At 46.2% G+C, this 17,154-nt stretch overlaps 13 protein-coding genes and 1 pseudogene across 13 annotated transcripts; 6 read left to right on the top strand and 8 right to left on the bottom strand.

Moving 5' to 3' along the window:
- Positions 1-203: 203 nt before the first annotated feature.
- On the bottom strand, positions 204-504 carry LOC122614754. The gene has a single exon (XM_043789403.1). It carries the CDS (start codon positions 465-467, stop codon positions 279-281), a length of 189 nt encoding a protein of 62 aa, XP_043645338.1. The 5' UTR covers positions 468-504; the 3' UTR covers positions 204-278.
- Positions 505-1,662: 1,158 nt separating this feature from the next.
- LOC122614567 (neuropeptide-like protein 32) lies at positions 1,663-2,125 on the bottom strand. The gene has a single exon (XM_043789132.1). The coding sequence runs from the start codon at positions 2,085-2,087 to the stop codon at positions 1,773-1,775; it is 315 nt and encodes a 104-aa protein (XP_043645067.1). The 5' UTR covers positions 2,088-2,125; the 3' UTR covers positions 1,663-1,772.
- A 1,480-nt stretch (positions 2,126-3,605) lies between these two features.
- On the bottom strand, positions 3,606-4,041 carry LOC122614429 (annotated as a pseudogene).
- Positions 4,042-4,169: 128 nt separating this feature from the next.
- On the bottom strand, positions 4,170-4,573 carry LOC122614730 (protein suex-1). The gene has a single exon (XM_043789374.1). It carries the CDS (start codon positions 4,571-4,573, stop codon positions 4,247-4,249), a length of 327 nt encoding a protein of 108 aa, XP_043645309.1. The 3' UTR covers positions 4,170-4,246.
- Positions 4,574-5,163: 590 nt separating this feature from the next.
- LOC122614699 (shematrin-like protein 1) lies at positions 5,164-5,887 on the bottom strand. Its single transcript, XM_043789317.1, has one exon. The coding sequence runs from the start codon at positions 5,875-5,877 to the stop codon at positions 5,164-5,166; it is 714 nt and encodes a 237-aa protein (XP_043645252.1). The 5' UTR covers positions 5,878-5,887.
- A 2,157-nt stretch (positions 5,888-8,044) lies between these two features.
- On the top strand, positions 8,045-8,622 carry LOC122614568 (glycine-rich cell wall structural protein). Its single transcript, XM_043789133.1, has one exon. It carries the CDS (start codon positions 8,082-8,084, stop codon positions 8,562-8,564), a length of 483 nt encoding a protein of 160 aa, XP_043645068.1. The 5' UTR covers positions 8,045-8,081; the 3' UTR covers positions 8,565-8,622.
- Positions 8,623-10,177: 1,555 nt separating this feature from the next.
- LOC122614376 lies at positions 10,178-10,752 on the top strand. Its single transcript, XM_043788945.1, has one exon. It carries the CDS (start codon positions 10,274-10,276, stop codon positions 10,622-10,624), a length of 351 nt encoding a protein of 116 aa, XP_043644880.1. The 5' UTR covers positions 10,178-10,273; the 3' UTR covers positions 10,625-10,752.
- Positions 10,753-11,328: 576 nt separating this feature from the next.
- Positions 11,329-12,111, top strand: LOC122614837 (splicing factor 3A subunit 2). The gene has a single exon (XM_043789506.1). The coding sequence runs from the start codon at positions 11,329-11,331 to the stop codon at positions 12,109-12,111; it is 783 nt and encodes a 260-aa protein (XP_043645441.1).
- Positions 12,112-12,701: 590 nt separating this feature from the next.
- On the top strand, positions 12,702-13,055 carry LOC122614807. Its single transcript, XM_043789464.1, has one exon. It carries the CDS (start codon positions 12,702-12,704, stop codon positions 13,053-13,055), a length of 354 nt encoding a protein of 117 aa, XP_043645399.1.
- Positions 13,056-13,700: 645 nt separating this feature from the next.
- On the top strand, positions 13,701-14,042 carry LOC122614841 (glycine-rich RNA-binding protein 2). The gene has a single exon (XM_043789511.1). It carries the CDS (start codon positions 13,701-13,703, stop codon positions 14,040-14,042), a length of 342 nt encoding a protein of 113 aa, XP_043645446.1.
- A 62-nt stretch (positions 14,043-14,104) lies between these two features.
- On the bottom strand, positions 14,105-14,437 carry LOC122614831. Its single transcript, XM_043789500.1, has 2 exons — positions 14,341-14,437; positions 14,105-14,292 (listed from the first exon to the last, which is right to left on the bottom strand). Exons 1-2 carry the CDS (start codon positions 14,435-14,437, stop codon positions 14,105-14,107), a joined length of 285 nt encoding a protein of 94 aa, XP_043645435.1.
- A 201-nt stretch (positions 14,438-14,638) lies between these two features.
- On the bottom strand, positions 14,639-15,013 carry LOC122614760. Its single transcript, XM_043789409.1, has one exon. The coding sequence runs from the start codon at positions 14,999-15,001 to the stop codon at positions 14,639-14,641; it is 363 nt and encodes a 120-aa protein (XP_043645344.1). The 5' UTR covers positions 15,002-15,013.
- An 872-nt stretch (positions 15,014-15,885) lies between these two features.
- LOC122614755 (acanthoscurrin-1) lies at positions 15,886-16,347 on the bottom strand. The gene has a single exon (XM_043789404.1). It carries the CDS (start codon positions 16,345-16,347, stop codon positions 15,886-15,888), a length of 462 nt encoding a protein of 153 aa, XP_043645339.1.
- Positions 16,348-16,652: 305 nt separating this feature from the next.
- LOC122614711 (glycine-rich protein 5) lies at positions 16,653-17,093 on the top strand. The gene has a single exon (XM_043789343.1). It carries the CDS (start codon positions 16,653-16,655, stop codon positions 17,091-17,093), a length of 441 nt encoding a protein of 146 aa, XP_043645278.1.
- Positions 17,094-17,154: the final 61 nt, after the last annotated feature.

Genomic DNA, 17,154 nt, shown 5'->3' with positions numbered 1-17,154 from the left:
GGCCTGATGACTTGGGAAATGGTTTTACGATTTCCCGAGAAAGTATCAGCAAATGGAAAAGTCCTTGGATACCATAAATCCTTGTGTACATATGAATACTCCTATCGAGAGTATAACAGCACGCCCAAATGATACCTCCGTTTGACACCTCTTCAGGCATACCAAATGAGAACACAGTTTAAATTTTAATGTTCTTTATTCACGCCTCGACATCCGAGGGTCACATGTCCCGCCAAGTGATTGATTTGGCCAGGGGCGTGGTCGCAGATGTCAGAAGGCTAATGGCCGAGCAACCGCCTCCAAAAGTCAAAGAAATCCCAGTCCGGAGATTCATCGCTATAGGAGCTAGCTCCCTCGTCGGCGTAGTCCACGAACTCGATTCCGTGGTAGTTGTAGTCGGTATTGTCCCAGGCGTAGGCGTAGACCAGCCACAGGACACAGATGAGGGTCTGGAGTGTTGGACGCATCTCGCTTTCCTTCGATTCGATAGATTGCCAGTTTAAACTTGAGTGCAACTGATGGCTTTCTCGACCAGATGACTGCTCTTATACGGGAAGATCTCTCACTCGCAGCTTCTGTACGGTAAATATGATTTTTTATCGCCGTGTTTTTTCTTACAACGATATATATTACTATTCTAATTTCGTAAAGCAGTACTTTTTTGGTCATTGTGTCGCCTGTCATTGCAGAAATATGGAAAGTTATAAGTTGTGAGACTGGGACTTTTTGGCGAATTTATATATATCGATCCAGTCATGTTTGCCGGTCTGTTCTACAGTCAAGATCTCGGCTACTAAAGGCGATAGTCTCACTTTTTAACAGGTGCAATACCAAAGTCCAGAAACCTTCGACACGTCTAGTGTTACTGCGATCTGTATCTAATCGCAAGCTAGGAAAGCCAAACCTTCGACTAACTCAACATTGCTAAAGTTTCATTATGACAAACAGGAACTTGACATGTTAGGCCTATTATCGTCTGGTAAATACAGAAATTGTTGAATAACCTTTTTGTTTAATATTTGAACCACAGTCAGTTGTAAAGTTAAATGAGCGTGTGGGGGCGTTATACATGAAAAAGGTGTCCAGGATAAATATACCCCTCAAAGGGTATAATAACAGGCCTACGCACTACCTCGGCTTGACACCTTTTCAAGAACACGAAACGAAAATTAGGCTTAATTGCTTCATTGGTCCTGAATAACACTTTTAATTCCATGGGAGGGTGTCCTTCTGACTTGACAAGTTGTGCATCGGGACTATATGTGGTTTTCGTAGTCAAATTTGTCCGATCGAGGTCTTTTCAGAATCCAAATTGGGCATGGTAAGCTCCCTGTTCCGCAACATCCACAAGGTAGATCCCATTATCGATGGTGGAATAGGCAAAGGTGGATGTATTACCACACCACTTTGACACACATTGTAGTTTTTCCAGTTATTTTGATGCCTATCATTACAGATGCATTAAATGCATTATTCATTAATGTTTTGGGGTTTTGTTTTCAAGTGGTTTTATGGAAAGCAGTTCATTGAGAGACATCTGATTACCTTTAATTCAATCCGACGTCTGGGGATGGTTTTCTATTCAAAAAAGAAAACCTTTTTGGAAAACTCCGACTACGGGGAATATTCCCACCAGTTAGGCATACCAAATAAAAATCGAAATTTAAATGCTCCAAAGTTCTTTATTCACGCCATGACATCAGTGAAGGAGGTCCTTCAGACTTGGCAAGTGGAGGGATGGGTCGGAGGCGTGGTCAGCGATGTCAGTGGTTCTATCGGCCATACCAGCCACCTCCTCGACCGCCCCATCCTCCTTGGCCTCCCCATCCGCCACCACGACCTCCCCATCCGCCACCACGGCCGCCCCATCCGCCACCGCCCCATCCTCCACGGCCACCCCATCCTCCGCCTCCTCGGCCGCCGTAGCCCCACTGGCGCGCCTCTCGGGCTCCGTCGTTGGCATGGTTCGCTCCCTGGTCGGCGACGTCCAGGAGTCCGACCACCTGCTCGTTGTTCTCGGAGTCATCCAAGGCGTAGGCACAGGCCAGGCACAGGACGCCGATGAGGGCCAGAAGTGTTAGACGCATCTTGCTTTCTGCTTGATTCGATGGGTTGCTGATACAGACTCGATGCAACTGATGACTTGTTCGCCTCAATCGCAGGCCTTATATGCGAAGATCGCGCAGCTCGACGTTCCTGTTCTCACACGCATCGATGAGTCGTGTCTCTCCACAACCCCCCCATTGCTCCAACACCACCTCTTGTCTATACTATATTATACTATACTATACTATACTGTGTATGTATTATATATGTACATGGCCGCTAGGTGCGATTGTTTAGGGGCTTTTTTGACCGGGTTCTGGTTTGTATCGCTATATTTCACCACACACATTTTTCACTCTTTGTTATTCTGGGTACCTTTTTTTGTAATTTTTTGGCCGTCATTACTGAATCATTCCAAATGTTAACGTCTCATTTGCGAAAGTTGTCGGGATGCTGCTGGTAAGTGGTTTCATACATAGATCATTCGATTAGGGTTCGTGGACTGTCAACAATTGGGACCTGTTTTGTTTTATGGGTTTTTAGTGGACTGCATCGGCAGCTAAGTGCCCATTGTCCATAAAAATTAATCAGCGAAGTAAACACCACAGAAATCTTTCGAGTAAGTAAGTTACGTGTGAGTTTTGTATCAACAAATCATTAAAGAGACGGTCGATTGTCTCTGCTATCTGATACCCATTACTTAGCCAGTAGCAATGCCTGGGTAAAAGGTCAACAACGAATTAGTTGACCCAAATAATAAAGTTAAAAAAGGACAGACGGACAATAACGTATCCTTCAACCTGTTACATACTTTTAAAGGAGTCTGGTATACCCTATTTTGCTTCGAGTATCGGGTATATACATATAATAATAAATACAAATCTGCTGCTTAATAATCCCATTTAACATATTAGTTATTAAAAAGGATGGAATATGGAAATAAGCTGTCTATTGTCTAATGAATGTCAAGATCGACTTGTTTGATCTAGAGTCTAAAAAGTAAACAACTGGGGATTTACGAGTACAAGCCGTTGAACTTGAATTGTCATACAGGTTCCCATCGAAATATACCCTGTGGTGTTTAATACTTTTCAAAACAAAATACAACCACTTAACTAATTCGCCTAAATTAGCTCGCGCGAGTAAAATAAACCACGCCTTCTAATTTGTATAGATATGTGAATACTCGTAAAATTGTGAATAAACTTAAAGTCCACAAAATTGTATTACGAAGTTCTTGAGCTTTTTCAAAAATAAAGCTCCTCTGACTCAGTTTGTGTGTAGAAAAGGGGCTTGTCATTCTAAGAAGTCTACAATTACTGCGAATTTTAACCAGTTATTTTAAATCTATCAAGTCAGCTAGCACTAAGTACTTTCTATATAAGTTAAATAATATTATTCCTCGAACAAGAAGCTCAGATTGGCTCACAGTTAATGTTAAGATTTTCAAAATATTATTGAAGACATCAAATCGCAATATTAAGTGATCATAAACTTTATTACTTTTTTAGTACATCGGGTTATTAAGGTAAATTAGTGGATGTACATCAGGGAATAGACTAGCGACCATGTCCATATCCACCATGACCACCACCATGACCACCACCATGACCACCACCGTTGTGGCCGTGACCATGTCCGTAGTCGCCGTGTGCGTAGTTCCCACGAGCTTCTCGCACTCCGCTTTCGGCATGGTCTGCTCCCAGATTGGCCAGATCCTCCAGGTTAGCTGCCTTTTCATTCAGAGCGAGGGCGTAGGCCAGGCACAGGAGGCCAACGATGGACAGAAGGATAAGACGCATCTTGGATAGGTGAGTTCTTGGATAGATTGCTTCGATTGTGCTTGGATCTTTGCTATGTGCAACTGTTATTTTCGGAACCCAAGCTGCGGTCTTTTATTCGATCCAGAGACCCAAAGAATCGAACGGCATTCCCGTTTCTTGTTTACTTTTTTAAATGTTCTTGTTTACGTTTAACAAATTTATTCGAAACCATAAAATGCCAGAACGATTGAAATGGGTTTCTGTGTTTTAATTTGGCTATTAAGAAGCTCTTTAAAGCTTTGGTTTTTTGTTAACTTAATGCGCTTTATTTGGAACTCAAGAGCTTTCAAAGAACTTTAACATAACTTGATTATACTTTTGTATCACTTTATTCCAAAGCTAACACCAATTTTTGGGAAGCTACTGTTTTGGGACTGCTACCACCAATAGTTACTGTAGCTGTTTCTCCAGGGACTGTAGGATAGACTCCAGCCTCTGTTCCAGCCTCCGTTCCAGCCTCCATTCCAGCCTCCGTTCCAGCTGCCAGTCCATCCTCCACCCCATCCTGTATTCCAGCCGCCTCCCCAACCTCCGTCTAGCCAGCGAGCTGGTCTATCGCCCTCCTTTGCCTCCTGACCACCCAAATCAGCCACATCATCTAGAGTTGCTGCAGCCACAGGATCCTCGCTTACAGGATTCGCAAAAACGCATCCTAAGAGAGTTACTACAAGCAGTAAGTAGAAGGTGATCCGCATACTGACCATTATAAACACTCTAGGGTGAACTGCGATCTGAACTGCCTTTTATACCTCAAAAAGCGCAGTTCTAGTGCCTCTAATTATTACGAATTCGCAACTTGCAGACGAGAAGTTGTAAAGCCCTGACACCACTAAAAATAGTTAACACCCAGCGATAAAATCACTTAACACAATTTGCATACGGATTGCCAAACTAAGTTGCATGGCAACCCACCAAACGGAAGTGCAATTTTAACAAAGAAGATAATGTTTTTAATAAAAGAAAATGTACAAAGAAGTCAGATAAACAAACAAAGGAAAACAATCATTAAAACTAGATAAAAATATATAAAACAATGACATTTTTTTGAATGTAGTTCGATTCTAATTATATCCTATAAAAAAAAAAAAAAAAAAAAAAAAAAAAAAAAAAAAAAAAAAAAAAAAAAAAAAAAAAAAAAAAAAAAAAAAAAAAAAAAAAAAAAAAAAAAAAAAAAAAAAAAATTTGAATTAGTTATAAGTCGCTATAAAAATTATGAATTAGATTCACTTGTTGTGAAACTGATGACTTATCAATAATGTTTCTATCTGTTACTTAATACTAATATAGTTACAGACTAGCCCAGAAGACTGAGTAGACCGCTCAGAGCTTGTGGATTCGCGCCCACTCCCGTCGCTCCAGCTGCCCCGCCCCCATTGGCGAGAAGAGGGCGTAGACTACTGCCAAGGGCCTGGCCCAAAATGCCGGCCAACTGGGCCTGCTGAGCGGTGGACAGCTGTGGGGTTCCCCCTCCCAGTGGGGATCCCCCTGCAGATACTGCTCCTGCTCCCGATGTTGTGGGAGAGCTCGAGATGCCGGCTGAACTGCTGTACGAGGGATATCCGCCAGATACGCCAGTTCCAATGGAGCTATAGCTAGGTCGGTATCCATAGTACGACTGCGGTCTCTGGTAGCCACCGTAGTTGTAGTAGCTGGGCCTGTAGTAGTTCTGGCCGTAGCCATAGCCAAAGCCCGGGTATCCGTAGTTATAGCCGTAACTGGGATATCCGTATCCGTAGTTGGGTCTGTACCCGTAGCTTGGATAGCCGCCGCCGTAGTAGGAGTCCGATTGCGTGCTTCCTCCGGCTGCAGAAGAGGATCCGCCACCTGATCCGATGGGTGGTCCTGCAGGCAGGGGCACATCGAAGAGCGGTCCTCCACCACCCAGTAAAAGAGGCGTCAGCAGTCCCAGGGTCCTGCCTTGAGGACGATCATTTCGGGCCTTACTCTTCTGGCCGGAGACCGTCAGGAAGAGAAGGCTCAGCAGAGCCAAACGCGCGCGTAGAAACATTTCCGTAACCGTAACAGCCAGATGCAGATTAGCAACTGGGGAACGACTGAAAAACCCAATAATATTTTATACCACGGAGTTCTTGGATGAATTTCCAAATAAGTTGGCAAAATAATAAACCAGAAGACCTTCGGCAGAAGAAGAATAATGATCGCAGGCCGAGCGGAACTCCGCAACTCTTGGCCAGAACGTCATCAACTGGTTGGCGCCAGGTGGCTTTCACGCCCAGTTCGCCATCATCTGGTTTTGGCCCAGTCTGCAGACGAGCACACCCGACATTGACCTTGCCGAAAGTTGGCCAAATAAGTCAGCAATCTGTTTCACACCGTTAACTCGATCGCTCACTTCCGCGGCCTTTTTCGCATTTGGCCCGTTGCTTCATTCACATTCGCAAAGCCAACAACCGGGGGCGTTTCTTCTACATTCGCGGGCTATAATAATAATACGGACTGTCAATAGTAAAGTAAATTAGCGGCTGGAAATCTATTCGCAGCTGAGTGGGTGCATTCGCATGACAGATTGTGAATCATCTTATACGCGGTGTACGAGTATACAGTGTACGAGTATAAGAGCGCAGTCTTCCCAGCTTCTGTTTCCAGTTTCCAGGTGCTTCGGGAATGTCTCGAATTATTAATTGGCACTAATTGATCAGCGTTTCGCCAGACGTGGAAATCTTTGCCTTTTAATTCAATTAAGTCTGGCTAGACATCTGCCACTTAGTCAATCATCTGAGCCACCTAATGCACGCGTGGTTTATCATAAATATATTTATCAGGCTCATATGTTTAGAAAGAAGTATATATATATATTTATTTATTTATTGCAATTAAAAAAGAAAATTACTTACCTTTAGCTTAATATATATTTACAGAGATTAGATCGTAATAAGATCTTCACAACTGAAAAATTAACTTAATTGTACATATGTATTTATGAATCTGCAGGCACTTGAAACTCACAAATAATACACAATTTAAATGCTATTATAATAAAAAATTATTCTAGATAGAGAAATATTTCCCAATCTACCCATATTAATAGTTGCTTAAAAATGTACCATTATTTTAGAGGTCTGGAGCAGTAAAGCGATTGTAGAAAACAATAAATTATAGAATACAACTATATTGGTTTCCCAAGGTTCAGTGCTGACGAAAAACTCCTCTTTCTGTTTCCAAACAAAGATCAGTCTGGCTCTATTCATCGTATAACGACTGGATTTAAGTACTAAGAGATATGGATATTATTATTACCCTAAGAGAACACCCGGAACTTTTAACTACAGTATTTATTGCCACCGCCGAGTTAGAATGTAATAATATTTAGCAATTTAAGAGGGAGTGCCTTTTAAGTACTATCTGTTTCTGACTCCCAACCTGTTTATGATGGTGATGCACGATTTGTTGTGTTAAAAACTGTTACGCTTATTTCGTTTTGCCCGCTAATCTGTGGATCATCGCTGTTCGCCTATTTTCGGAATGACTCGAATGCCGGTCACCAAACGGGTTTAAGATGCGCCCAGAAACTTAAGATATACATATGTGCTTCCCCAGGTCAACAAATTTAGAAACCATTCTCAGCCGGTAAAGTGAATCCAAACCTCTGCTAGCATGCAGTTAATTAACTGCGCTAAATCGATCTTGGTTCACAGATCGCTCAAAATGAGTTGACTGGTCTGCATTCAACCGTAGGAGAGGTAAGTCCCCTCATGGGGGCTGGTCCCCAAACGAGATGGTGCAGGTATACACAGGAAGAAAAATGTTTACATTTCAAGCTGACTAAAAATATTCATCGTTATTCTTCTTGTTTTATGAAATGTTTTGCATTTTAGAAAATGTGTGAGAAAGACATACTTAATTAAACCCACACTGCAAAGTAAAAATTCTGTATTACAATAATGGTAAGAGTACATAATTCACAGGTTTTTATGCCAAGTGTAATTGAGGGATTTTTTATTATTTTGTATACTTTCTGGAAGAATTGGGGGTTTGTTTTCGACGTGTCTGGGATTTCCGTTGACCTCAAGTTTGGTGAAATCATCAGCGTAATATGACAATTGCCCTACGGGTGTAACTAATGATACTTGGATGGCATATACTGCGCTATAGAACACTTGCTCTTCCAAACCCGGGGATCCCGGGTTATGTGCCTATATAATAGTTGAAACCCAAGGTGATTTGATTGCAGAAAGCGTTTGATCGCCCAATATGAAAGATTGCCTGTGGATTGTATTCGTGATTGTCGCCGTCATCTCGACCCTTCTGGTCCTAATCTGCGCCCATCCTGTGGAGGAGCAAAAGGTCACTCTGGAAGATGCTGCAGCACAGCCGGGAATCGATGATGGCACCGGAGTGAGGGCCGTTCGTCACTTTGGCGGCCGCGGCTTTGGCGGAGGCGGCGGATTTGGCGGCGGCGGCGGATTTGGCGGCGGCGGAGGCTTTGGCGGCGGCGGCGGTTTTGGCGGCGGCGGCGGTTATGGCGGCGGCGGCGGCTTTGGTGGAGGCGGCCATGGACGCGGAGGAGGAGGATGCTGTGGAGGAGGTGGTGGCTACCGCCGCGGTGGATTCGGCGGCGGTGGCGGTGGCTATCCTGGTGGCGGCTATGGCGGATATCCCAGAGGCGGAGGCTACGGAGGAGGCAGTGCATCAGCCTCGGCGTCCGCTTCAGCCAGTGCCAGTTGGGGAAAATAAAATAGTTAATCGCTATAAGTGAGACAAAAATAGAGAAATGTCGAAACGAAAACCAAAACAAGGGCCATTGCAATGGGTGGGTATTGAGGGACTTTCGGTGTAGAGGGCGTGTCCGATCGCTTACGCACTTAGTCGCAAATACAGCGCAATCAAATGGAACCGGTCCAGAAACGCTAATCAATGAAGTCGATCCAAACACGATCGAAATACTACCTTTCCCACAGAGGAAAAATCTTCCAGTAGTAAGATTCCGCTAGTTCTGAGCCATTCAATTCAAAATAGCACATCTGGACCGTAAATGTGGTGGTTTTGTTTATAGCTTCGACGGCGAGATTTAGTAACTTTTGCGAAATGCTTGCACAACTAAAAGGAATCGCCAAATCTGGGATAATGTAACCTGTTTTCGAACCACACACTAATTGGCGAGTCAATAAAAAGCTAGTTCGATTAATTTCCAGATATATGGGGTTGAGACAGGGCTTTTGCGGTTTTGCTTTGATGCACCCCCGACCAGCCTGGCGATGGATTTCCTAATGGAAAATTACCCCCAAGTTCCTGGCACAACATTTCACCAGAGGAGTTGAACTCCATGCTGCGTGGCGAACTTGTGACTCACGGCTTCTAATTGACGAAAGCAAATATTTTGCACTCTCGATTGTGGAAGTCGCTTCCTTGGAAACAGGCACGTTGTCCACATGATTCATGTTTATTTCTGAGTTCTCAATAGTGCACTTAATTAGCGCCTCCCCCACGAAGCAATTTCCGACAACCAATTTGCATTGTTTTATGCAATATGGGAAAAATACCTTGTAGTACGTCAAATCGGTATGTGTACTTACATGCACCGCCCATGAGTTAAACCGAATTGAATTCATATTCAATTGTGGACACTTTATAAATAAGTCCAGATATTTCCCAAAATAAACACGCAAAGTGCTCAATCACGCTATAGACTAACTGCGGTACAATGATATTGTGGTTTATCACTTCCAAAAGATAATACAACAGCAAAACATAAAAAAGACTACCAAACTTCATAAAATATTTATTTATTTACTTATGTTAAGTTTCTGTAAACTGTCAAAAGTTATAATTAAAACCCGTAGAAGATTTAAAGGTAAGCTTATAAGGCTAAAGCAGTTCGACAAACTACGTCACTGATTCTAAGATCTGCCTAATTGATGACCAGTGCTCACATATTCAAGTTTCTTTGATCTTTTGAGGGGCCAACTCCACCAGTGAGTCACTCACATTTCGACGGTGCCTACCGCAACAAAACGCCAAAGTCGCGAAATGTCTAAACCACAAGACGTAAGAAAAGACCTCCCCCCACAGGGGCTTAGCCCCCAAATGACGTCACACGGGGGATTCGTGAGCTGGGAGCTGGCCAAAAAGGCTGGACCGCATTGACGGAAACGTTGTGCGGTGCTATTGCTGCTAATTAAATCAAAAGATGCGCGGCAAATCAAATTAGTGTCCCAATACTGCCACCACTGGGATCAGGCCGACTGACTGGGCGACTCGGTCTGTCATAACAATTAGCGCTTATCGGAGAAGATTCGCGGCTATAAAAGGCAACGGCGCACGGCAGATAAGGCACAGAACCCAAAGGAACTCCAGCTCCAGTGGATACACCGAGCCAAGCTCAGCTAAAAACTCCAAATCAAAACCAACACTTATCCCAAAATATACACAAATACCCGATAAACATGAAGTGCATCATCTGCATCGTTGCGATCTCCGTGATCTTCGGTCTAAGCCTGACCCAGGCAGCACCCATCGCTGAAAATACACAGGATCCAGGATTCGTTTCGGCCACGGACATTACCGGAGAACCGGTGCGCCAAAAGCGAGCCAGTGCGGACTACTACCAGGGCGACTACTTCATCTGCTATCCCAAGAGCGCGGTCTACGGCAAACACGGATACGGTGGCCCCAATCGCAGGTCCTACGACTCCGAGGACTATGCCCCCCACTACCTGGCCGACGATCCTTTGGCCGTTCGCCAGGCTCGGGCTGATGCCAGACGCGCCGCCTACACCGACAGCTTCGGCAAATAAATCTGGAGCTGCCACTTAGTCACTTAGTCTGTGGAAAGACTGTGGAAAAGCTGGGAAAGTGAACAGGGCTAGCTGTAAGGATGTACAAATACTATTACTATTATTTATTGAACGCAAATAAACTGATCATCAAAAGGAAATAGTGTGCTAATTTAACTAGAAATTAAATTCGACTGGGTGGTAAATATATTTAAAGCTTGAATTTCAAAAACAGCTTCCTACAGATATGAAAGTAACTTGGAAGTCTATTAGCATTCGTTTCGTAGCATACCTTTAGGCTGCATGTTGAACTGGCTTTCCAGACTCTGGGCTTTTTCTTCACACTGGAACGCCCCCGCTTTGCCCTTAAGATACAAGATACAAGATACAAGATATATGTATACCCACATATAGACGACTCATCTGGTGAGCAGCGATTTTCTGCAAGGCGAACTCCGTGCGCTGAGACATTTCGCACCTTATTTGCCTTGGGCATTAGGCTAAAAGTGTGAATTGTTTATAAAGAGATTACAAAACCGAAGACAGGGCGCTCAGTGGGCCGCAGTGTTCGACTTTTGCCGCCATAAAAACATAAAAAAGGCATCACTTTAAGCGAAAAACCAAGGCGGATAATTGCAAAAGAAAGTTTTCACCATCGGCCTCGGCATAAAAGGGGATTTCATCGAGCCGGAAGCAAACAGTTGACTTCAGCGATAGCTACCGAAATGACCAAGTTTGTTGCAAAGAAAGCCGTCCTGCTGCTCTCCCTGCTCCTCCTGGGCACGGTGGAGTCCAAGCCACTGGATTGGGAACAGGATCACATCGAGGATCAGCATGTGCGCAAGGAGCGCCAGCTGAAGATGGCCGGCTCAACGGATCCCGACGTCAAGATGGTGGCCAACGTGACTCCAGCGACGGCCTCTCAACCCATGTCCATGGCCATGGGTGTACCCATGAACCAGATGGCCCTGAGCTCGGTCGGTGGCCAGTTGGTGAGGTATCCCAACTACCCGGGTCTGATCTACCCTGGCCTCTCGCCGGCACCGGCACCAGGCCTAAATGGCGTTCCCGGCCTGCAGACGAACATTGCCAACACCTATCCTTCGTATCCGGATCCCAATCTGGCAGGATCAGTGCCTGGCTTCAATCCCTTTGGCTCATTCGGCTATCCAGGCGTGGCACCCATGTACGGAAACCCCCTGATGTATCCCAACACCCAGCTGCCCAATGGATTTGTGCCCAACCCGGCCGTAGACAACTTCCAGTCGCTCAACAATATTGTCAACATGGCCAATGTTCAGGGATTGACTGGCGGCACTTCCGCATCATATCCAGCACCTCAAGGATTCGGTGGCGTGAGCCCGGGTCTATATCCCGCCCCGCAGGGATTCGGTGGAGCCAACCCGGGACCTTACCCAGCACCCCAAGTCAACATGCAAGGATTGTATCCACCATCCGGCGGTTTCCTGCAGCCCATGAACATGCAGGCCTATGCCCCAGGATTTTGAGAGAGCTTCTCAAGGAGTTCCATACCTCATAAGCTAATTTATTTTATTTATTTCCCATGAATACAAGAACATTTGTACAACAGACTTAACAAGCGTTTTTATTCATACAATGTCTTTAGACTTTTGTCCGAGTTTACCTTAGTTGTAAATGCATGTCATATATCAACTCTCGTTTTTCAACACAACGTGCAGTATATCAACCGGAGAATCTCTTTTTCAACGCTAATTGAGCAGCAGGTGTCAAGTGCAAGGTTGGTAATTTGGCAAATTTAGCCAACGGAGCCAGGATGACAAGTTCTGAAAGTGAAACGAACATGCTGCTTTACACCCGCAGAGCCACTGGGCATTTTCGATGCCATCGATTTTCCCCTACAGATAAGGGCACCATTTCCCGCTCTGATTTACGATCCACAGTGATTTGTTGGCCTGTGCAAGGCATTTATCTGAGTACCTGGGTCATTGATAAGTTGCGCAGGTAGTTGGGTCCCTCGACATGCCGGGGTTAATCCGATAATGGTGTGTATTCAGCTGGGTATAAGAACCCAGGTTGTGAGGTCAAAGAGCGGCAGTCCTCAGTGAACCATTGCACCATGAACTACTCCGCGCTGAATTGCATTCTAATTGCTATACCCATCCTGCTGCTTTTAATGGATACCTGTGAAGCCAAGCCGTGGTGGCCCACTAACGAAGCGGGCTACGATGCCAGTCTGGACCCCATAGCCTGGTCAAGATCATTTGTGCCGGATCAAGTGCGGAAAACCCGCTACAATGTCATCCCAGAACCGAGAAGCAAACATCGCCATCGCCAGTCCTCCAAGCTCTGGTACCAGAAACCTGTATCTACGTATCCCAAACATATCGTCAATGCGAAATACTACAAGAGATATCTGAGACGAAGACAAAAACTGGCAGCACGTGAGCGTTACGCACACTGGAGGCAATAGGCCACTACTTAGGTGCTAAGCAAATCTGTATTCATATCTAGTAATTAGCGAAATAAACAAAAGACTTAAGACACAAACTAGCTGCTTGAATTTTTAGCCCGCCAAGTCGCGCGTCAGCGAAATCCTGACTTGCTTTGATTATAGTCAGTGATAATCTGATAATTATCAGAAGTTCCAAGCTAATTCTTAAACATCGAAAAGGAGCAAAGTAAATCTCGAGCAAAAAAAACATTGTCTAAGGTCATCGTAATTACGTTTCAAGACCATCAACCTGGTAATCGCAATGGCAAACATGATGTAACTATCGTTAGGGCCAAGCTAAAGACCTGAGCAAACCCAGCCATGTGCACACACGCACCTATTCAAAGACCGAACTGCCCACTAACCAATCCCAAAAGTCTAACAAATTTTGGATGAATGAAAGTACGAGTATATTTGGCCAAGATCGCAGATCGCAGCCGTTGCTGGGTCCACACTCTGTTGACACTGCGAATTAGCAACTCTTCGCACGAGCCCAAGTCCCAAGTCCCAAGCCAGAAGTATATAAACCTAGTTGTCATGGCACTTGGTATTAAGTACCAATCCAGCCAGCATCCATCAATCAGCTGCCTTTAATCTGTTCGAATCCCTTCGAGAAGCACCAACATGAAGTTCCTCGCCCTGAGTCTCGCCCTGATCGCCGTGATCTCCTGCGCCCTGGCCATTCCTGTGGATCTGGACAATGGAGAACAGCTGACGCTCTTGGAGTTGGAGGCGGATCAGGAGCCGCAAGTGGATGAACTGGAGGGCGAGAGAGTGGTACGAGGACTAGGAGGACTGGGAGGACTTGGCGGCAAGTTTGGCGGTTTCGGAGGACTCGGCGGCCTGAAGGGAGGATTCGGTGGTCTGGGACACGGCTTTGGCGGTGGTTTTGGAGGACACGGTTTCGGCGGCGGCTTCGGTGGACTCGGCAGCTTCAAGAGCCTCTTCGGCAAGAAGTTCCGCTAAGGCAGCAGCACTCACCCAAAATATAGTCTAAGAATTTCGTAATAAAGCTTAGTTAGGTAATGTTAAAAGTTCCCTGTTTGGTATATGGGATTTAGAGCTCCATAGAACTGCAGTTCAGGCTCGGCAGTAGTGGTGGCTATGCCCGTCCTGGTCTTAACGGTTGGCGGAGTGGGTGATTTGGGTTGGAAGCGACTGAAGACAAGCCGCACCTGACTCGCAAAACTTCGCCACAGCTGAAAGGGTTTTGGAACTGAAAGGGAAGTGAATAAACTTCCTTAAGGGGAAGTAAGTAGCCCACCTGAACTTTGAGGCGGTGCCACCTGCGGATCGAACTCCCGCTCATCCAGAGCCGCCACCAGCCCCACAGTGATCCACAGCAGCAGCAAGCGGAACATTTTGGGAGCCTAGCCTCGGGGCCCCCTTATAAACACCTCCGATCTCAGCTTTCCCCGCCATAAACCCAACGTGTTATTAATAAAGCCTAATAAACCAACCGATTGAATGGACTTGCATAAGGCAAGCAGTTTTATTGCGCCCCAAGGGGCAGCACAAAAGAAGTATCACAAAGTCTGCACAATCGAATCCATGCCAGCTGATTAGCCGTAGAATCCACCGCCGTAGTAGCCACCGCGTCCGCGGTAACGGGTGCGGGTGACCACCCGCGTTCTCTGGAAGCCACCGCCGAAGCCGCCACCGAAGCCACCGCCGTAGTACGGTGGTGGCGGTGGGCCAAAGAAGGGCGGTGGCGGAGGTCCAAACGGCGGTGGCCCGAAGTACTGGCGCACTTTCCTAACGCTCTCATCTCCGGAATCAGCCTGGGCAGTTTCCCCGGCCGCCAGCAGCTGAGTGGCGCTCGGCTCCTCTGGCACCACTTCCGTTTCCGTTTCGTCGGCGCTTACAATGTTACATAGGAGCAGGGCAGCAATGCTGAACATAAATAATATCCGCTTGTGATCCATTTCGATGTCGTATTCCTTTGCCGGCTTCGTCAAATACTAAAACTCATCACCCAGCTGGGCTTTAATTTATAGCCAAACATTTGCCAAGAACACCCAGCACCTGGTGCCATAAACAAAGGAGGTTCATTGGCATTCGCTGATTGCCATTGAGTGTCTTTTTTTACATTTTTCGTCTAATTTCAATCTCAGCCAGGCAAAGACGGCGAGAATAATCGACGGTTTGAGAAAAACCCAAAAAACCCAAATATACGATGCGGAAGTGTGCGGCAACAGTGGAACGAGATCTAGATTGTGAGGTGGTGTGCAACTGATTTAGATCATGATGGCAAGATAATGAACTGCCCATGAGGCAAGGTTACTCCAATAACAATCAGAGTAAAATATATGCCTATGTTCCATATTTGAAGTACCGAATCACTCAAATTTCAGCTGAATACTCTAGCATTACATGGGGGAAAATCTCAGAAAATTAATGTCAGCACTACCACCTTGATTTCAAATGACCAGACTTTTTAAATACAAATAAGGGTATCAAACAAAAGTATCTATGTATAAAGACTACAATTAGCAATCCGATAGCCAACTATTGGATACCGCTCTTTATGCCAGCCAACTTGACCCACTGTAGTCGCTTGATGGCTTGTTGTTTACCACTTTAAAGCCCATCCGCCTCGCCTCGCGCGATATTCGACATATATATGGAGGCAAATAGCAGCGAGAGACTCTTCCAGAAATAACAAGCAGTTAAATACGGAATATGCAAGCTCATCGAATCTGTGTACTCCAAACACTCGGCAAAATGAAACTCGATCTCGCAGCACTTTTGTTTATTCATTGTTTACACTAGAGGGTCTCATGAAACACTCGCATTTATTCGGAAACATCTAGCCAATGAAACCGCCTTTGAATTTGGCAAAACCCACAGCGCCGCCAACGAAGCCTCCGCCTCCACCAATTCCGCCCAGTCCTCCACCGAGTCCACCCAGTCCTCCACCTAGTCCGCCCAGTCCTCCTCCGACGGGATAACCTCCGCCATATCCATAGCCATAGCTGGGGATCGTCTGGACGGTGGAAATGCTGGATACGACGGGCACAGTGGTGATGATGGGCACCGTGGACACAACCGGAACTGTTTGAATAGCGGGGGCCGCCACTATGGGAGCAGCTACTCCTCCGCCGCCGATGATGCCGCCGCCCACGATGCCGCCTCCCACGATTCCGCCACCTCCAAATCCTCCAATGTGGCGGGGTCTTCTAATGCTCTCCTGGTCGCTGCTGGAGAGGATCGGCGTGGTGCTGACCGCGGCGCACGCCACGACGAGCAGGTAGACCGTTTGCCACAACATGATGGGGTTAACTGTATGGTCTGCCCCACTCCCAGCAGCTTATTTATGCAAATTAATTAGTGGCCACTGTTTGCACTTCCAATTGGCGTATTGGGGCGCCGGAGTAAAAAACCCCATAACTCAAATCCGAGGCCGCATCTATGTCTTTGGCAGTTCTATTGCGGGAATCATGGTTTTGCCCACTGGTTAATGGTTCACACCTCGGCATCGTCATCGTTTGTGGTCTGAAGGTCGCTACCCTGGGCATTAAAAGCCAGGTGATTTTAGTTAAGGTAACTCACATCGTTATTGGACACTCAGCCGAGATGAGGTGCGATCTTCAAGTGCAAGTTTTGCTATTGCTGGGAATCGGAGCTTGGCGGACTGGAGCCATTTCCGTGGGAGGAGGTGCAATCGGAGCGGTTGGAGGAGTGGCAGCCATTGGCGGAGTGGGTGGCATCGGAGGAGTCCAGCAGGTTCCCGTCGTGCAACAAGTGCCCGTGGTCCAACAGGTTCCCGTCGTGCAACAGGTGCCCCTCATCCAGCAGCAGCCCCAAGCTCTTGGTCTCGCCGGAGGAGGTGGCTTCATTGGAGGCGGAGTCGGAGCGGGCGCAGGTTTTGGACGCTACAAGGAGAGCTACCGTGTGCGGGCGAGGGGATTCGGCGGTGGATACCGCGCCCGGTACGACAGGAAATTCGGAGGAGGATTCGCCGGATTCGGTGCTGCTGGAGGAGCGGGCGTCGCGGGCGGCGGTCTGCTAGGATAAATATAAGCAAGTTACGTAGTTTAATAATAAATTTTATCAATACCATAAATGGGTTTTTTAT

Source organism: Drosophila teissieri, chromosome 2R (assembly GCF_016746235.2).
Source record: "Drosophila teissieri strain GT53w chromosome 2R, Prin_Dtei_1.1, whole genome shotgun sequence".
NCBI lineage: Eukaryota > Metazoa > Arthropoda > Insecta > Diptera > Drosophilidae > Drosophila > Drosophila teissieri.
This window is presented reverse-complemented; position numbering and strand designations above follow the sequence as displayed.

Bases quoted from the DNA above. Each gene is read 5' to 3' on its own strand.
- LOC122614841 (XM_043789511.1), top strand. From the start codon at position 13,701: ATGAAGTTCCTCGCCCTGAGTCTCGCCCTGATCGCCGTGATCTCCTGC.
- LOC122614567 (XM_043789132.1), bottom strand. From the start codon at position 2,087: ATGCGTCTAACACTTCTGGCCCTCATCGGCGTCCTGTGCCTGGCCTGT.
- LOC122614755 (XM_043789404.1), bottom strand. From the start codon at position 16,347: ATGTTGTGGCAAACGGTCTACCTGCTCGTCGTGGCGTGCGCCGCGGTC.
- LOC122614376 (XM_043788945.1), top strand. From the start codon at position 10,274: ATGAAGTGCATCATCTGCATCGTTGCGATCTCCGTGATCTTCGGTCTA.
- LOC122614711 (XM_043789343.1), top strand. From the start codon at position 16,653: ATGAGGTGCGATCTTCAAGTGCAAGTTTTGCTATTGCTGGGAATCGGA.
- LOC122614699 (XM_043789317.1), bottom strand. From the start codon at position 5,877: ATGTTTCTACGCGCGCGTTTGGCTCTGCTGAGCCTTCTCTTCCTGACG.
- LOC122614568 (XM_043789133.1), top strand. From the start codon at position 8,082: ATGAAAGATTGCCTGTGGATTGTATTCGTGATTGTCGCCGTCATCTCG.
- LOC122614807 (XM_043789464.1), top strand. From the start codon at position 12,702: ATGAACTACTCCGCGCTGAATTGCATTCTAATTGCTATACCCATCCTG.
- LOC122614754 (XM_043789403.1), bottom strand. From the start codon at position 467: ATGCGTCCAACACTCCAGACCCTCATCTGTGTCCTGTGGCTGGTCTAC.
- LOC122614730 (XM_043789374.1), bottom strand. From the start codon at position 4,573: ATGGTCAGTATGCGGATCACCTTCTACTTACTGCTTGTAGTAACTCTC.
- LOC122614831 (XM_043789500.1), bottom strand. From the start codon at position 14,437: ATGTTCCGCTTGCTGCTGCTGTGGATCACTGTGGGGCTGGTGGCGGCT. The intron at 14,293-14,340 runs GTGGGCTACTTA...CTTCCCTTTCAG, and splicing joins GGCACCGCCTCAAAGTTCAG to TTCCAAAACCCTTTCAGCTG.
- LOC122614760 (XM_043789409.1), bottom strand. From the start codon at position 15,001: ATGGATCACAAGCGGATATTATTTATGTTCAGCATTGCTGCCCTGCTC.
- LOC122614837 (XM_043789506.1), top strand. From the start codon at position 11,329: ATGACCAAGTTTGTTGCAAAGAAAGCCGTCCTGCTGCTCTCCCTGCTC.